We start from the raw sequence: 13935 nt of genomic DNA on the forward strand, positions 1-13935 counted from the left end.
TTAGCTGATGATGCAAAGTTAGGAAAAGCAATGAAGAGCAGAGCAAATTGTTGTGGCTTTGCAGGAGGACCTCAATAGATTATGTGAGTGGAGCTATCAGTTTAATGTTACATTTTAGGGGTCACATCACTATGCATTAAACTGATAACTGTACGAGTATACTCATGGTCCAACAGAATATCACACTTTAGATGTATCCATACATACCCTCTCTCATTTCCTGTTTAGTCTCGCCACAAACACACCTCTTCATATTCTGCCATGTATACATATGGCATTCACGATAACATACCATCCTTGAAAAGTCCACACTATTAATTACATTTGATTTTCACTCCGCCCATTAGCCCAAAATCCTGATCTTGTTTGAACCCCATTTTGTCTTGTTCACTGGAAGCGTCAAAAATAGTAAAAATAAAAGCCTGTTTCAACACCATTCTCTACAATCATTCAGTTATGCAAAGCTATAAAAAATAAACAAAACTACACCAAAACATAAATCCAAATCACTTCTCTACTACAAAAATAAAACATAGCAACTTGCAGAGTCTGGTGGACAGGAGGAAGAGGGGAGATATAATAGAGGCCTACAAGTTAGTAAGGGGTTGTTATAGGATCAATGCTGGAGAGGTTCTACAGAAAATAGTAGGAGATCAGGGGAGAACCAGAGGTCATCCCTGGAAACTGTATAAAGAGGTTGTGAGTAGGAGAGTGAGAAGCAGGTTTTTTTCATGCAGAGTTGTGAATGATTTGAATGCCTTGCCTGAGAGTGTGGTGTCTGCAGAGAATTTGAGTGTGTTTAAAGCATGGTATGATGAGCTGTGTGTACGATAAAAGGACCTCCTAGTCTTTGACTCCATGGTGTCTTGGGTACTAATAATAATATCTTTTTAGCAGCAACTTTCATTGACCAACTGAAATTATGAATTTATCAAGCTAATATGGCAAAAAGAACAAATTCCAATGGATTCGAATACAGCCATGTGCCCTACTTTTTCAAAAAAGAGATCTCTGTGATTACCATTAATTATAGAAAAGACAAAAGATTATCTACACTGATCTGGAAAAGAATTAGCATATATGCTTCAAACATCATTAGATTCTATCATGGCTTTTGAGAGGAATGTCAACAAATGATCATATTTTCACAACCTGACAACTCCGAAAAACATGAATTTGATAAAAAGTTACATTAGTGTTTTTATTATCGAAACACTTTTTTAGAATACTACAAAAGCATATATAACTATGTAATCGCTATACCCTCTGCAAGGTATATTTCCTATAGGAGTATTCATCATGTTTTGAAATAAAATCTAGACTTTGCCAAGGAGATGCTCTTTTATCAGCTCTGTTCAACTTAGCATTGGAAAAAGTCATTAAAAACCTAAATGAACATGAAAGAACATGGAAATAAGAACATCCTGCTGACTTATACTGTCGGCATAATTTTTCTTGGAGATTGTTGAGATGTTGTACAAATAGCATCTAATGTAATCAAAGCAAGTAAGCCTTGTCTTTTCATAAGCCAGGAAAAGACTAAACATATGTGCATTTCAAGACTCCATCAAGATTGATCCAATTTCATAGGTGGCAATTATATCTTTGTGCAAGTGAATAATGTCGACAGTATAAGTCATATGTATATATCTAGGAATCGATATTAAAAGCTATAATGGTATGCATCAAATGATAGAGGAAAGAACTGAAAAAGCCAGCTGTGGATTTTTTGCAATTATACAACTTCTAAGATCCAGAATATTGTCAAGAAAATTCAGAGAAAAACTAAAGTTATCTATGCTCAATGCTAACCTACAATTGCAAAATATGATCAACAACAAAAATACACTATTGAGAAAAAAAGTTTGGGCCATCTTACAATCAAAATTGACCAAAAGTGACCAAAACAGCTCATCAAATCACTTGGTTGCTGAAGAATACGTTGACAAGCAGGTTATTGTTCCTCTCTATCGAGCCTTGATAAGACCCCATCTAGACTACTGTGCTCAGATTTGGTCACTTAGGTTTCTTCTTGATGGGGAGGATGTGGAGAGAATCCAGAGGCGAGTGACCAAGATGATAGCAGGTCTGTGGAATGAACCGTATGAGAACAGGTTGAGGATTTGTGGGTTGCAAAAGTTGGTTGATAGGCGAAGAAGGGGAGATATGATTGAGACATTCAAATTACTGAAGGGTTTCTATAAAATTAATTCAGAAGATATTTTTGAGAACAGGGCTGGTTGTGGGAGGACTAGGGGACATCCATGGAAACTGGGCAAAAGTGTGGTTAGTAAAGGTGTTAGAGCTGGGTTCTTTACTTTTAGAGTAGTGAATGAGTGGAATGCGCTCCCTGAGTCTGTAGTGGATGCTGTGACAGTGAATGAGTTTAAGGCGAGGTATGATAGATACTGTATGAATGTCAGATAGTTGTGATGAATATGATTTGGGGCCTCCCTCGATGAGTCTAATGACTCCCTGGAGTTGCCCGTAATAATAGTAATAAAATACTGGGTTGTATGAATAAAAATATAATAATGGTAAAGATATGAAGCCTATTTCAAAGACCCAACATTCTATCATTTATAAGAAGTAAGAGAATTGAGTGGTTTGATCACATTTGTAAAGAAGATAACCAGTTAATCAAATAAGTATGTACAAATAAAATTTACAATAAAAGATCCACAAAAGACCCCGTGCACAATGGATGGATGTGGTAATAAAAGACCTAAGACAACTAACTGTTACACCAGATGTAGCCTATGACAGAGACAGATAGGTAGAGAAACCTAATGATGGCAGCATTTAGACCTAAATGGTCCATTAAGCTATTGAGGAGGACTAAGTAACATTTACATATGATGTTACCTAATAGTGGTACTGTTGAGGTCTGGATGGGTACTGTGGCAAATGGTGTTACCAATTTCCTCAGCAGAATTCCTCCACAATACTCATTGAACAAATATGGCTGGTTACATGAAGATTTATTGTAATTTTATAATATATTTTACAGTTTGTAATCATATTTTCGATTACACTAGATAAAAGGGAGAGAGATATAAACTGGTTTCTCCATATATACATTATAAGTGAGTGCATATTAAATACTAAAGAATTTGTCTTATTTTAATATTTTAGGAAGGAATTCAAGATGAAGATTCTGATGTTGACCTCTGTGTTGATGAAAGTGATTTAACATATTCCAATCGTAATAATGCTCACCATTCTGAAAGAGTAAGATAATTGATTTTAATTAAAAATTATTCATAACTGTTCAGTCTCTATCTGTAGAAAGTTTTAAGTATCGACAGTGATTTTTATTCTGTGAATAGAAAGGTATATTATATTTCCATTAATTCTCTTATAAAAAAGCTGCATGCTGTGAGATTAATTCTTTGGGATGCTTTTTTCTTCATGTAATAAAACATGCATTGTTAGTAAGTGCTGTAAGCCAACATATATATTTTTTCTCTCTAAGGATAGGTCTACTATTTTATTGTGCAGTAGACATTAATTAGCAATAGTAATCAGATGGGAATATTATTTATTATTATTATTATTACCCAAGACCTCATGGAGTCAAAGACTCATCTAGGAGGTCCTTTTATCATACACACAGCTCATCATACCGTGATTTAAACACACTCAAATTCTCTGCAGACACCACACTCTCAGGCAAGGCATTCCAATCATTCACAACTCTTCATGAAAAAACCTGCTTCTCACTCCCCTACTCACACCATCTTTATGCAGTTTACAGGAATGACCTCTGATTCTTCTCTGAACTCCCACTATTTTCTGTAGAACCTCTCCAGCATTGATTCTATAATAACCCCTTACTAACTTATAGGTCTCTATTATATCTCCCATCTTTCTCCTGTCCACCAGACTCTGCAAGTTGCATCTTCTCAATCTTTCCTCATACTCAACACTGACATGGGGGGGGGGGGGGATATTGCAATAAAAGAACATGTTCTGCTGTAAATAATGGAATGCCCAATATATTACTCTGGACTGAGATAGTTGAGGAAAGATTTTGTCAGTTGGTTACAAAGTAAATTGAACTTGACAAAAATTCTATTGTTTAATAGTGTAAGCCAGTGTTTCTCAACGTTTTTTGGATCATGCCCCACCTCAACATCTCAAAGATCTTGATTCCCCACCTCAACGTCTCAAAGATTTTGATGTCCCTCCTCTAGCATAATAGTCAACCAAGTTCTGAAAAAGTATAATATAAATATTATTATTATTATTCGTGACAACTCCAACGAGTCCGAAGACTCATCACAGGAGGACACCTACTGTATAACTCTTCGTCTCCACTACTACACAGAGCCTCTACTACCAATCAACGCCATCTATGGCTCACAACCACCATCACTACCGCTAGTATTTTTTGTCTGTAAATTTGTTCTGAAGGGCCGATTTGTTTGTATGCGGGATGAAAAACCAGAGTTTCCGGGAGAAAAACCCTGCTACATGTACATATAAATATGTACATTTTCTAATTGCCCCCCTGTGGGGTGTATGCCCCATGTTGAGAAACACTGGTGTAAGCAAACAAAAGTTTGTGTGAATTATCTTCATGATTTGGCTACTTGTATATAGAAGCTCTAGTTAATTAATGCACTAACTTTGTTTGCTTACAGTTGAGTAAATGATTATATTCTTGTTTTAATCATTTACTCAACTTAAATTAAACTAGAAAAGCTTAATTTACTTTGTAACCAATAGAAAAGAAACTTTCTACATTCATCAGAGATGCATTCACAACATCCACTTGTAGTTATTCCATTCTCATTCAATCACTCCTCTTGGCAGCAGTAGTATTTTCACATTCTGTCATCTTTTTTATTGGTGTATTCCTTCAGGGGGGGGGGGCTGCCAGATTCTGTGGTAGTCTAACACTATTACAGTTTCATTACTGGTTTCTTATCAACAGTTGTAATTCATTTATACTAATATTAGTATCTTTTTCTTCTTCATGTAGCTTCCTCAGTGAGAGGGTGCAGCACCATGTCCTTCCAGTTCTCTCAGTTGGTGGCTTTCCATTTTGTTTCTGCATAGCCATGATCCTGTCCATGATGGCTTTCCATTTTGTTTCTGCATAGCCATGATCCTGTCCATGATCTTATATCTTCAAGCCATGTCCTTCATTTTTTGCGTCTTGATCCTTTTCCCATAATTTTTCCTTTTAAAACTGTAAGTAGCCTCTGTCCTGTTGAACCTCTCAGTACATGTCCTGCCAATCTAATATTTCTCTGGATCATTTCCTGTAATAAAGATCTCTGTGTTCTCATTTTCTCTGTGTTCTCATTCTCAATATCCAGGTCTCACTTCCATATGTGAAAATTGGCCACATTAATGTTCTTATCATTCTTTTCTTTGTCTCGATACTCACAGAAAACTTATGAGCAGATCTTTATTTTTCCAGAATGCATCTTTAGCCATGGCTGTTCTTATTTTTATTTCTTTATCTTGCTTTCCATCTGCAGTAAAGTAGGTATCTAAATATTTGTATTCTGTTGTATATTCAGTTTTCATATTGTTTATGAATATTTCTGGCTCGGATCTGCTTTCTTTTGAGATTTTTATAAATTTGGTCTTTTTTGCATTTATATCTAATCCAAGTTCTTTACTTTCTTCAATTAGTAGCTGCAGTAATTTGATTAATTTGTTTCTGTTTTCTGCTATTAGAATGGTATCATCAGCATATCTAAGATTGTTGTATTTCATACCATCGATACTAATTCCTGTTTTTTGTTTTTCAATCTTTTTCATCACTGTCTCACTATAGATATTAAATAGATTTGGTGAAAGGATACAACCTTGTCTAACTCCTCCTTGCCTAACACCAAACAGCTCCATTTTCTGTTTGGTGTAAATCATTTTTATAATCTTAAGTACATGATCTTCTATATCTAATTTATCTAATATATTGAACATTTTATTATGTTTTATCCAGTCAAAAGCCTTCTGAAAGTCTATGACGCATATGTAAATGTTCCTATTTCTTTCAAGTGACCTTTCTATTAGTATTTTTAGTTCCAGGATAGCATTAATGGTCCCCATTTCCCTTCTGAAGCCTTTCTATTGTCCATTCAATTCACTGCTTAAGGCTCTTTCAATTTGTTTGTTAACAATGGTTAAAATAATTTTAGATGCATGGGATATTAGGCTCACAGTTCTGTAATCTTCGCAATCTTATTATTATGATGATGATGATTATTTCAGGCAACTCCAAGGAGTCGACAGACTCATCGAGGGAGGCCCTAACATCATGTCAAGAACAACTATTCGACATTCACAAAGTATCTATCATACCTCACCTTGAACTCATTCACAGTCATGGCACCCACAATGGACTCTGGCATCTTATTCCACTCATTTACCACTCTCCAAGTAAAAAACCTAGCTCTAACATCCTTGTTAACCACATTCTTGCCCAGCTTCCATGTATGGCCCCCAGTCCTCCCACCACCAGTCCTATTCTCAAAAATATCTTCTGGATTAATCTTACAGAAACCTTCAGTAATTTGAATGTCTCAATGATATCACTTGCTTTTCTGCCTATCAACCAATTTTTGCAACCCACAAATCTTCAATCTGTTCTCATAAGGTTCATTCCACAGACCTGCCACCATCTTGGTCACTCATCTCTGGATCCTAACCATCAAGAAGAAACCCTGGTGCCCATATCTGGGCACAGTGGTCCAGATGGGGTCTTATTAGAGCTCGATATAGAAGAACAATAACTTGTTTGTCTCTGCTTGTTTAAGTATTTTTCAGTAAACAAATGATTTGATGAGCTGATTTAGCCACTTTTGCAATGTACTCCCTAAACTTCAACTCCCTATCCACCAACACTCCTAAATCCCTTGCCTCATCAATCTCCTGGAGTACGGTTCCACCAATGTGATATACTGCTGCTAATCTTTTCACTCCAAAATGCATAACCTTACACTTTGCCACATTAAATTGACATCCATTTTCCCTAGCCCAGTCCTCCAAACTATCCAAATCATCCTGCAAAATTTTGACATCCTGTGCACTCACTATTGCTCTACCCAACTTTGCATCATCAGCAAACAAGTGAACACTTCCTCTCGGATCCTTTCCTATATCGTTAATCAACAAATTGAAAAGTAGTGGTCCAAGAAGAGAACCCTGCGGCACACCACTAGTCAAAAGCCGTCTTTTGGACTCCACTCCTGAATAAACCACTCCCAGGTATCTCTCCATCAACCACCCTCCTATCCATCTCACCAACACTATATCCATCCCCATCTGCTCCAGTTTACTGATTAGAATTCCATGTCAGAGGCCTTGGCAAGGTCCAGTAGAATCACTGTAAACCCATTACCCTTATCCAGTTCAGCCATCACTGTGTTATAAAACGTGAGCAAGTTACTGAAGCATGATCTACCCTTCACAAAACCATGTTGCCCCCCCATACAGTATCCCATTTTCATTTATCCAATCCTGTATTCTTCTCTTGACTAGTTTCTCCAAGACCTTGACAATGATTCCTGTTAAGCTAATCGGTCGGTAATGTACAACAGTAGTCTGGAACCTCCTTTATGCAGTGGAACTATTTTCCCCTCTTTCCACCCCCTCAGAACTAACCCAGACTTGAGACTCAGATTAAACAAAATGGTCCATCCAATCCCACAGATGTATTGACATTGAGGATTTGCAATAGACTACTCACCTCCACCTCATTCACCACAATTCCCGTATAATCTATTGGTTCATTCATTTCTGCAATGTCACCACCTGGATGATATACTGTTGCAAAGTGCTCGCTCAGTAATTCAACTATATCAACTGATTCAGTTACCTCCCTACCATCGGCATTCTTTAAAATCATTCTGCCATATACATTTTTTCTTTTACTTGCAACATATCGAAAAAACTGTTTAGGTCTCTTTAGCCTGCATGGCCAATGTTCTTTCATAATCCTTTTTTGCTTTTCTTACCACACTCATTACCCTTCTGGCCTGCCGGTCACCTTTCTCCTTAAATTCCCTGCATAGTTGTTTCATTTTTTGCAGCTCAAGCTTAATGGTGTTATTCATCCATTTAACTCCTACTTGATTTATTATTCGGACTCTAGGTATACAGTCAGCCATTGCTTCATGCAAACACTTCTTAATTGCCTCCCATGCACTATCAACTTCTAGCCCTTGCAGTTGTACATGCCATTACACTGTACCAATCAGTCTCCTAAGCTTGTCATACTTACCAGCCCAATAATTCCACATGTACCCTGTCTTAATTGTAGAGTCTACACCTTTAGCCACCTCCCAAGTCAAGACCCCATGATCACTCTCACCAATTGGTGGCAACATGGTCATATTCATTACAGCCAAATTCTCAGATGCAATTACCAGGTCAAGCACTCTCTGACCCCTAGTATTTTCCATTACATGCCGTTGCAGATAGTTATCCCTTAATAACCGCATAAAATCCAATTCCTTCCTCCCATGTGTCCTCTCCTCCTTCCAATCAATGTTACCATAGTTGAAATCTCCCATAATAATTACCCTCCTTTCACTCATTTCTTCTATTTGATTAAACATACTATCACCACCATCTATTCCATCACCTGGTCTATAGCAGCAGCCAACTGTATATTTTGTTCTACTAGTTTCAATCTCACACCAAATAGCCCCAAATGTGCTCTTTTCTCTATCCTGCAGTTCCACTTATATTCTCCTTGGCTGTAGCTCATCTATTTAGCTCATTTACAACATCATGCAGATAGATGTTGTAAAAACTTCAGGTAATTGTATTGTTTTATAGATGTCCTGAATGGATTCCACTAAATAGTTGTTATTATTGCCAGTCAAAGCTTTCAGCAGCTCAGCCGGAATATTATCACACCCAGAGGATTTACTATTAGGAAGATTCTTAATTACGTGCTCACCTCCTTTCTTGTGGGTAGAGTGGTATCTGTTGTTACGTTTAACTTAAGGTGTTGTGAATCATCTAGCATGTTACCATTATCATCATACCTACTCCACCCACCTTCCATTTATCTTTTCCTTATCAAAGAGCATGTTTCCATCTTTGTCCTTGATGTTATTAGACTGTGTACGTTTTGCTTTTCCATTAAGTTCTTTCACTTTCAGGAATGATTCTCTTGTTTTGTTCCTATTTTGTAGTTCTTCTATCTCAGTGCACTGCCTATTTATCCAGTTTTCTTTCAATTTTTTACATAACTGCTTTGATTTTATCCAAAGTTTTACTAGTATATAGTGTAGTAATAATAGTATAGTATATACTAATTCATTTATATTTATACTAGATGTATCAGGTATAAGACAAAGTTTTTGGCATTAGTTAGAATTGGCCAAAAATTATAAGCATTAATGAAACTTATTTGACAGATGAGTACACTGACAGGGATAGAACATGAAACATAACAGATGAATTGCAGTTAACAATTAGATGTTCAGCAGGAATAGTGTCTTAGAAGACAATGCATTTGAGATTGGTGTGAGGTAGAGGTCAATAGGACAAAATATAGTTGCTTGCTGTGATTGTTGATTCTAGACTTGAGAGCAAAGAGCATTGGCATGTATCAACAAATTAGCTCATCAGCCACAGAGTAAGGATGACAAGAGAGAATGTTTCAACTACTATTAGCGTGCAGTTCTCCACAGGTAAGACATCGCAGACATGGATGGTTCTCAAGCTGAAAGAAATTAAAAACCAAATTTAATATAATTATTATTATTATTATTACCCCAAGACCTCATGGAGTCAAAGACTCATCTGGGAGGTCCTTTTATCACACACACAGCTCATCATACCATGTCTTAAACACACTCAAACTCCTTGAAGACACCACACTCTCAGGCAGGGCATTCCAATCATTCACAACTCTGCACAAAAAAACCTGCCTCTCACTCCCCTACTCACATCCTCTTTATACAGTTTCCAGGGATGACCTCTGGTTCTCCCCTGACTCCCACTATTCTTCTCCAGCATTAATCTGATAACAACCCCTTACCAACTTGTAAGTCACTATCATATCTCCCCACTTCCTCCTGTCCACCAGACTGCAAATTACATCTTCTCAATCTTTCCTCATACTCGACATTCCAGAGGTCAGAAACTACCTTAGTCAGTCGCCTTTGGACCTTTTCTAACATAACTTCATCCTTCTGAAAACCAGGTGACTAAATCTGGGCACAATAGTCCATGTGTGGCCTAATCAAAGCATTACACAAAAGAACAAGAATCTCCTTACTTCTACACGTCAGTGTCCTCCACATCATTCCCAGAAGCCTTTGTGTTGTCTTCACAATTTTGGCTATGTGTCCCCTAAATTTCAGATTCTTATCCACTATCACCCCCAGATCTCTTATTTCCTCCACCTCCAACAATATATCCTCACCAAGTATAAATTCTGCATCCCATCTTTGTTTTCCAAATTTTAAAACTTTACATTTTGCAACATTGAGCTCGCATCCTCATATATCCGTGCCCCCATCACTTAATTTATTCAAGTCTTCTTGTAAGACCACAACATCTTCATTACTCTTCATGGTACGTCCCAACTTTGCAGATGATGCAAAGTTGGGAATAATTTTTGTTATATTTCCCCCTTTTTAATATGCTTGTGGTAGGCAGTGTCTGCACATGTGTAAACTACAGGCAGGAACTACCTTTAGTGCAGTGTTTCTCAAAGTGTGGTACGTGTACCCCCAAGGGTATGCGAAAGGTCTTCAAGGGGTACATGGCAATTTTCGGCTATGCATCATTAATAAATGGAATCATTATTAAGAAAAAAATTATTATTTTAAACGTATATATTTCTCATTAAATTATATATTATGTATGAATTCTCCTATTCAAATTGCGAGTTACTGTCACCACGATGTTCATGTCCTGGGGATAGTAACTTGCTCTCTGAGGTAAACAACACGCCCTCCACAACAGTGTCACTATACTGAAGACCAAGAAAAACAAGTAGTTTTATTGTATCACTGAATAAGGTACAGAGACATTTGCAGTCTGTGTAATATATTTCTCAACAAATAGTGCAATTAGAGACAACGGGGATAAAAATGGCACTAACTAATCAATCACATCACCCCTCCCAACAGAAACTGCTGTATAGACTCAAGCAAAACCATATGTTGCCAGTGCAACATATGGTTTTGCTTGACACCACCCAGTTGTGAACATGTTAAAACTAAGAAATATATAGTGAATGTGTCTCAGATATTATGGAATTTGGTTGAAGAGAACTAGCATTTCAACTCAACTGTTGACTTGCCTTTGTCTTTGGTTCGTGCGATCTTTTGTTAATACCGCACCAATCATATCCACTTCTTTATAGCTGCTCTGTCTCTACTTGCCTACCATTGCTGTCTGTTTCGTGCTCTTCTTTTACTTCTCATTAGTCATTTGTGAAGGATTGTTCATTACGTATCTCAAGTATTGTAAATTACTGGTAATTTTTGCTTGAAATAACGAGAAAGAAGATGAAGCTATTTGGATAGATGACTTTGATTCACACAAGGAAACTGTTCGTGATGCCAAAAGTAGCGATAACGAATAGGAGCTTCTTGGTAAGTCACACCATTTTCCGTTTTTTTCTGAAAACTTTAGTTTCCAAAAATCCCCGCATATATCTCGTATCTCAGACGACGATTTTTTAGCTTTAATTTTGGGTTTAAAAAGTGCAAGTTATATTCGAGTAAATACGGTAATGTTTTTTAGCTTTCAAATTCTTAAGTCTGGATCATTGGTTAAAGAGTACATTTATAAAATGCACAAAAGAGAGCAATATATAGCAAATTCAAGTAGCTGTAAGCTACTTGAATTTGCTATATATTGCTCTATGAAAACGTTGATATTGTATGTGGATCAAATGAAATTGATAAGGCTGTGTCGTCTGAATCTCTAGAGAACCAACTAGGAAGAAGATGAAAAATCTTCGTAAGTCTGATATGAATTACTTAAAATCTAGATTTTCATGAATGGGAAATGAAGAGGAACCTATTCCAAATTTTGTTCTATTAAAAATCATATTTTTTGTTTACATGAACATATAAATTCAAATAAAATAGACATTTACAATGAAATATACTTTATTTATTTATTATTGTTATTATTATTTTGATAAGGGGTACTTGGTAATAATGAAAATTTACAAAGGAGTATGCGGATATCTGTTTGAGAAACACTGCTTTAGTGTATGTATGCCTCTTCTGAGTTGGGTGGTTGCATTTTCACAAAGCTTATATGGCATGTTAGTTGCAACTTTTTGGTAGAATTTCATTTGAAAAATTAGCATTTGTGATGTGTCTTGATGATACTGAATATCACAAATGTAATTCAGGCTGATTTCAAGTTTTATATAGATAGATATATTGTCATATTGATTTGGTCACCTAGTTTTCAAAAGGATGAAGAGATGTTGGAGAGAGTCCAAAGGTGATTGACCAAAACAGTTTCTAATCTCTAGAATGAATATCAAGAAAGGTTGAGATGATGCAGTTTCCAGAGTCTAGAGATAGGAGGAAAAGGGGCGATATGATAGAGATGTGCATATTATTATTATTATCCAGGCCAACAGGGAGTCAAATGACTCATCATGGGAGGTCGTTCTTAGGAAACACACAGTCTATCATACCACTCCTTGAACTCATTGACCGTTCTTGCTCTGACCACTCTCTTGGGCACTGCACTCCATGGTTCAACCACCCTCCAAGCAAAGAAACCACTCCTCACGCTCTTGCTCACAGCTTCCTTCCATAACTTCCAGAGATGGTCCCTTGTCATCGCTCATTACCACCATTCCACCAAGCGAAAGAACTCCCCGATATCTACCCTGAAACTGCCTCTCAACAGTTTAATAGTCTCAATCATATCACCTCTCCTTCTATCCACCAAACTCTGCAGTCCCTCAGTCGATCCTCGTAACTGACATTGTACAGTCCTGAAACCATCTTTGTTATCTGCCTCAGTACCCTTTCCACAGTTAATTTATCCCCTTCAAATCCTGGGGACCAAATTTGAGAACAGTAGTCTTAAGTGTGGTCTGATCAAGGTCTTATACAACAGAATGATAACTCTTTTATCTCTGCAGATCGCCATCCTTCTCAGTATTGCAGAAATCTTCTGGGTTACCTTCCACCACCTTTGCAGTATGCTACTTTAATTTCAGTTTTCTATCAATCATTACCCCCAGATCTCTTGTCTCCCCCTGCTTCCTCCGGTATAGCTTTTGTAATAGAGTATGCATCCTCCCATCGATGGATCCCAAACTTCAAGACTTTACATTTTGCTGCATTAAACCGAAAACCCAATCATTTGCCCATCTGTCTAGTTTATTCAAATCCTCTCACAGGGCTGCCACATCCGCACTATTACTGATAACCCTTCTCAGCTTCACATCATCTGCAAACAACTGAACATTCCCTTGCAATCCATATAAAGGTAGAACAATAGAGATCCCAGTACTGAGCACTGTGTAATCCCACTTGTAACTTTCTGTGGCACCCTGTCAAATTCCTTTGCAAAATCCAAAAAATTGGCAGTATATGCCTTTCCCTCGTCGACTAATCTTGTCACTTTATTATAAAAGGCTGTCATATAACTAAAGCAAGAGCACCCTTTAACAAATCCATATTGATTCTCACAGATGACATTACCCTCATCTGCCCAATGCTCTATATAGTCCCTCACTAATTTCTCCAAGACCTTAACAACTACTGATGATACGCAACCTGGCCTATAATTAGACACTTCCAGTCTGCTACCACTCTTGTGCAGCAGCACTATCTTACCTTCCTTCCATTCCTTGGTTACCTTTCCCATAAGCAGACTTTTATTGAAGAGCCAGGTCAATGCAGCTGTCAGTTCTTTAACATAATCTCTCAAAACCCATGGTGAAATCCCATCCATTCCCACAGCTTT

General features: G+C 37.2%; 1 protein-coding gene across 1 annotated transcript in view; it reads left to right on the forward strand.

Annotated features, from left to right (window-relative positions):
• Positions 1–13935, forward strand: part of LOC150100485 (sodium/hydrogen exchanger 9-like) — a 481199-nt gene that overhangs the window by 431743 nt on the left and 35521 nt on the right. Inside the window, exon 17 of the mRNA XM_090402508.1 lies at positions 3136–3231. Within this exon, the coding sequence (XP_090258634.1) occupies positions 3136–3231 (96 nt within the window). The remainder of the gene's footprint in view (positions 1–3135; positions 3232–13935) is intronic.

The sequence above is a fragment of the Typopeltis vanoorti genome, chromosome 13 (assembly GCF_054136105.1).
Source record: "Typopeltis vanoorti isolate ZY-2024b chromosome 13, IOZ_Tvanoo_1.0, whole genome shotgun sequence".
In the NCBI taxonomy this organism is placed as follows: domain Eukaryota; kingdom Metazoa; phylum Arthropoda; class Arachnida; order Uropygi; family Thelyphonidae; genus Typopeltis; species Typopeltis vanoorti.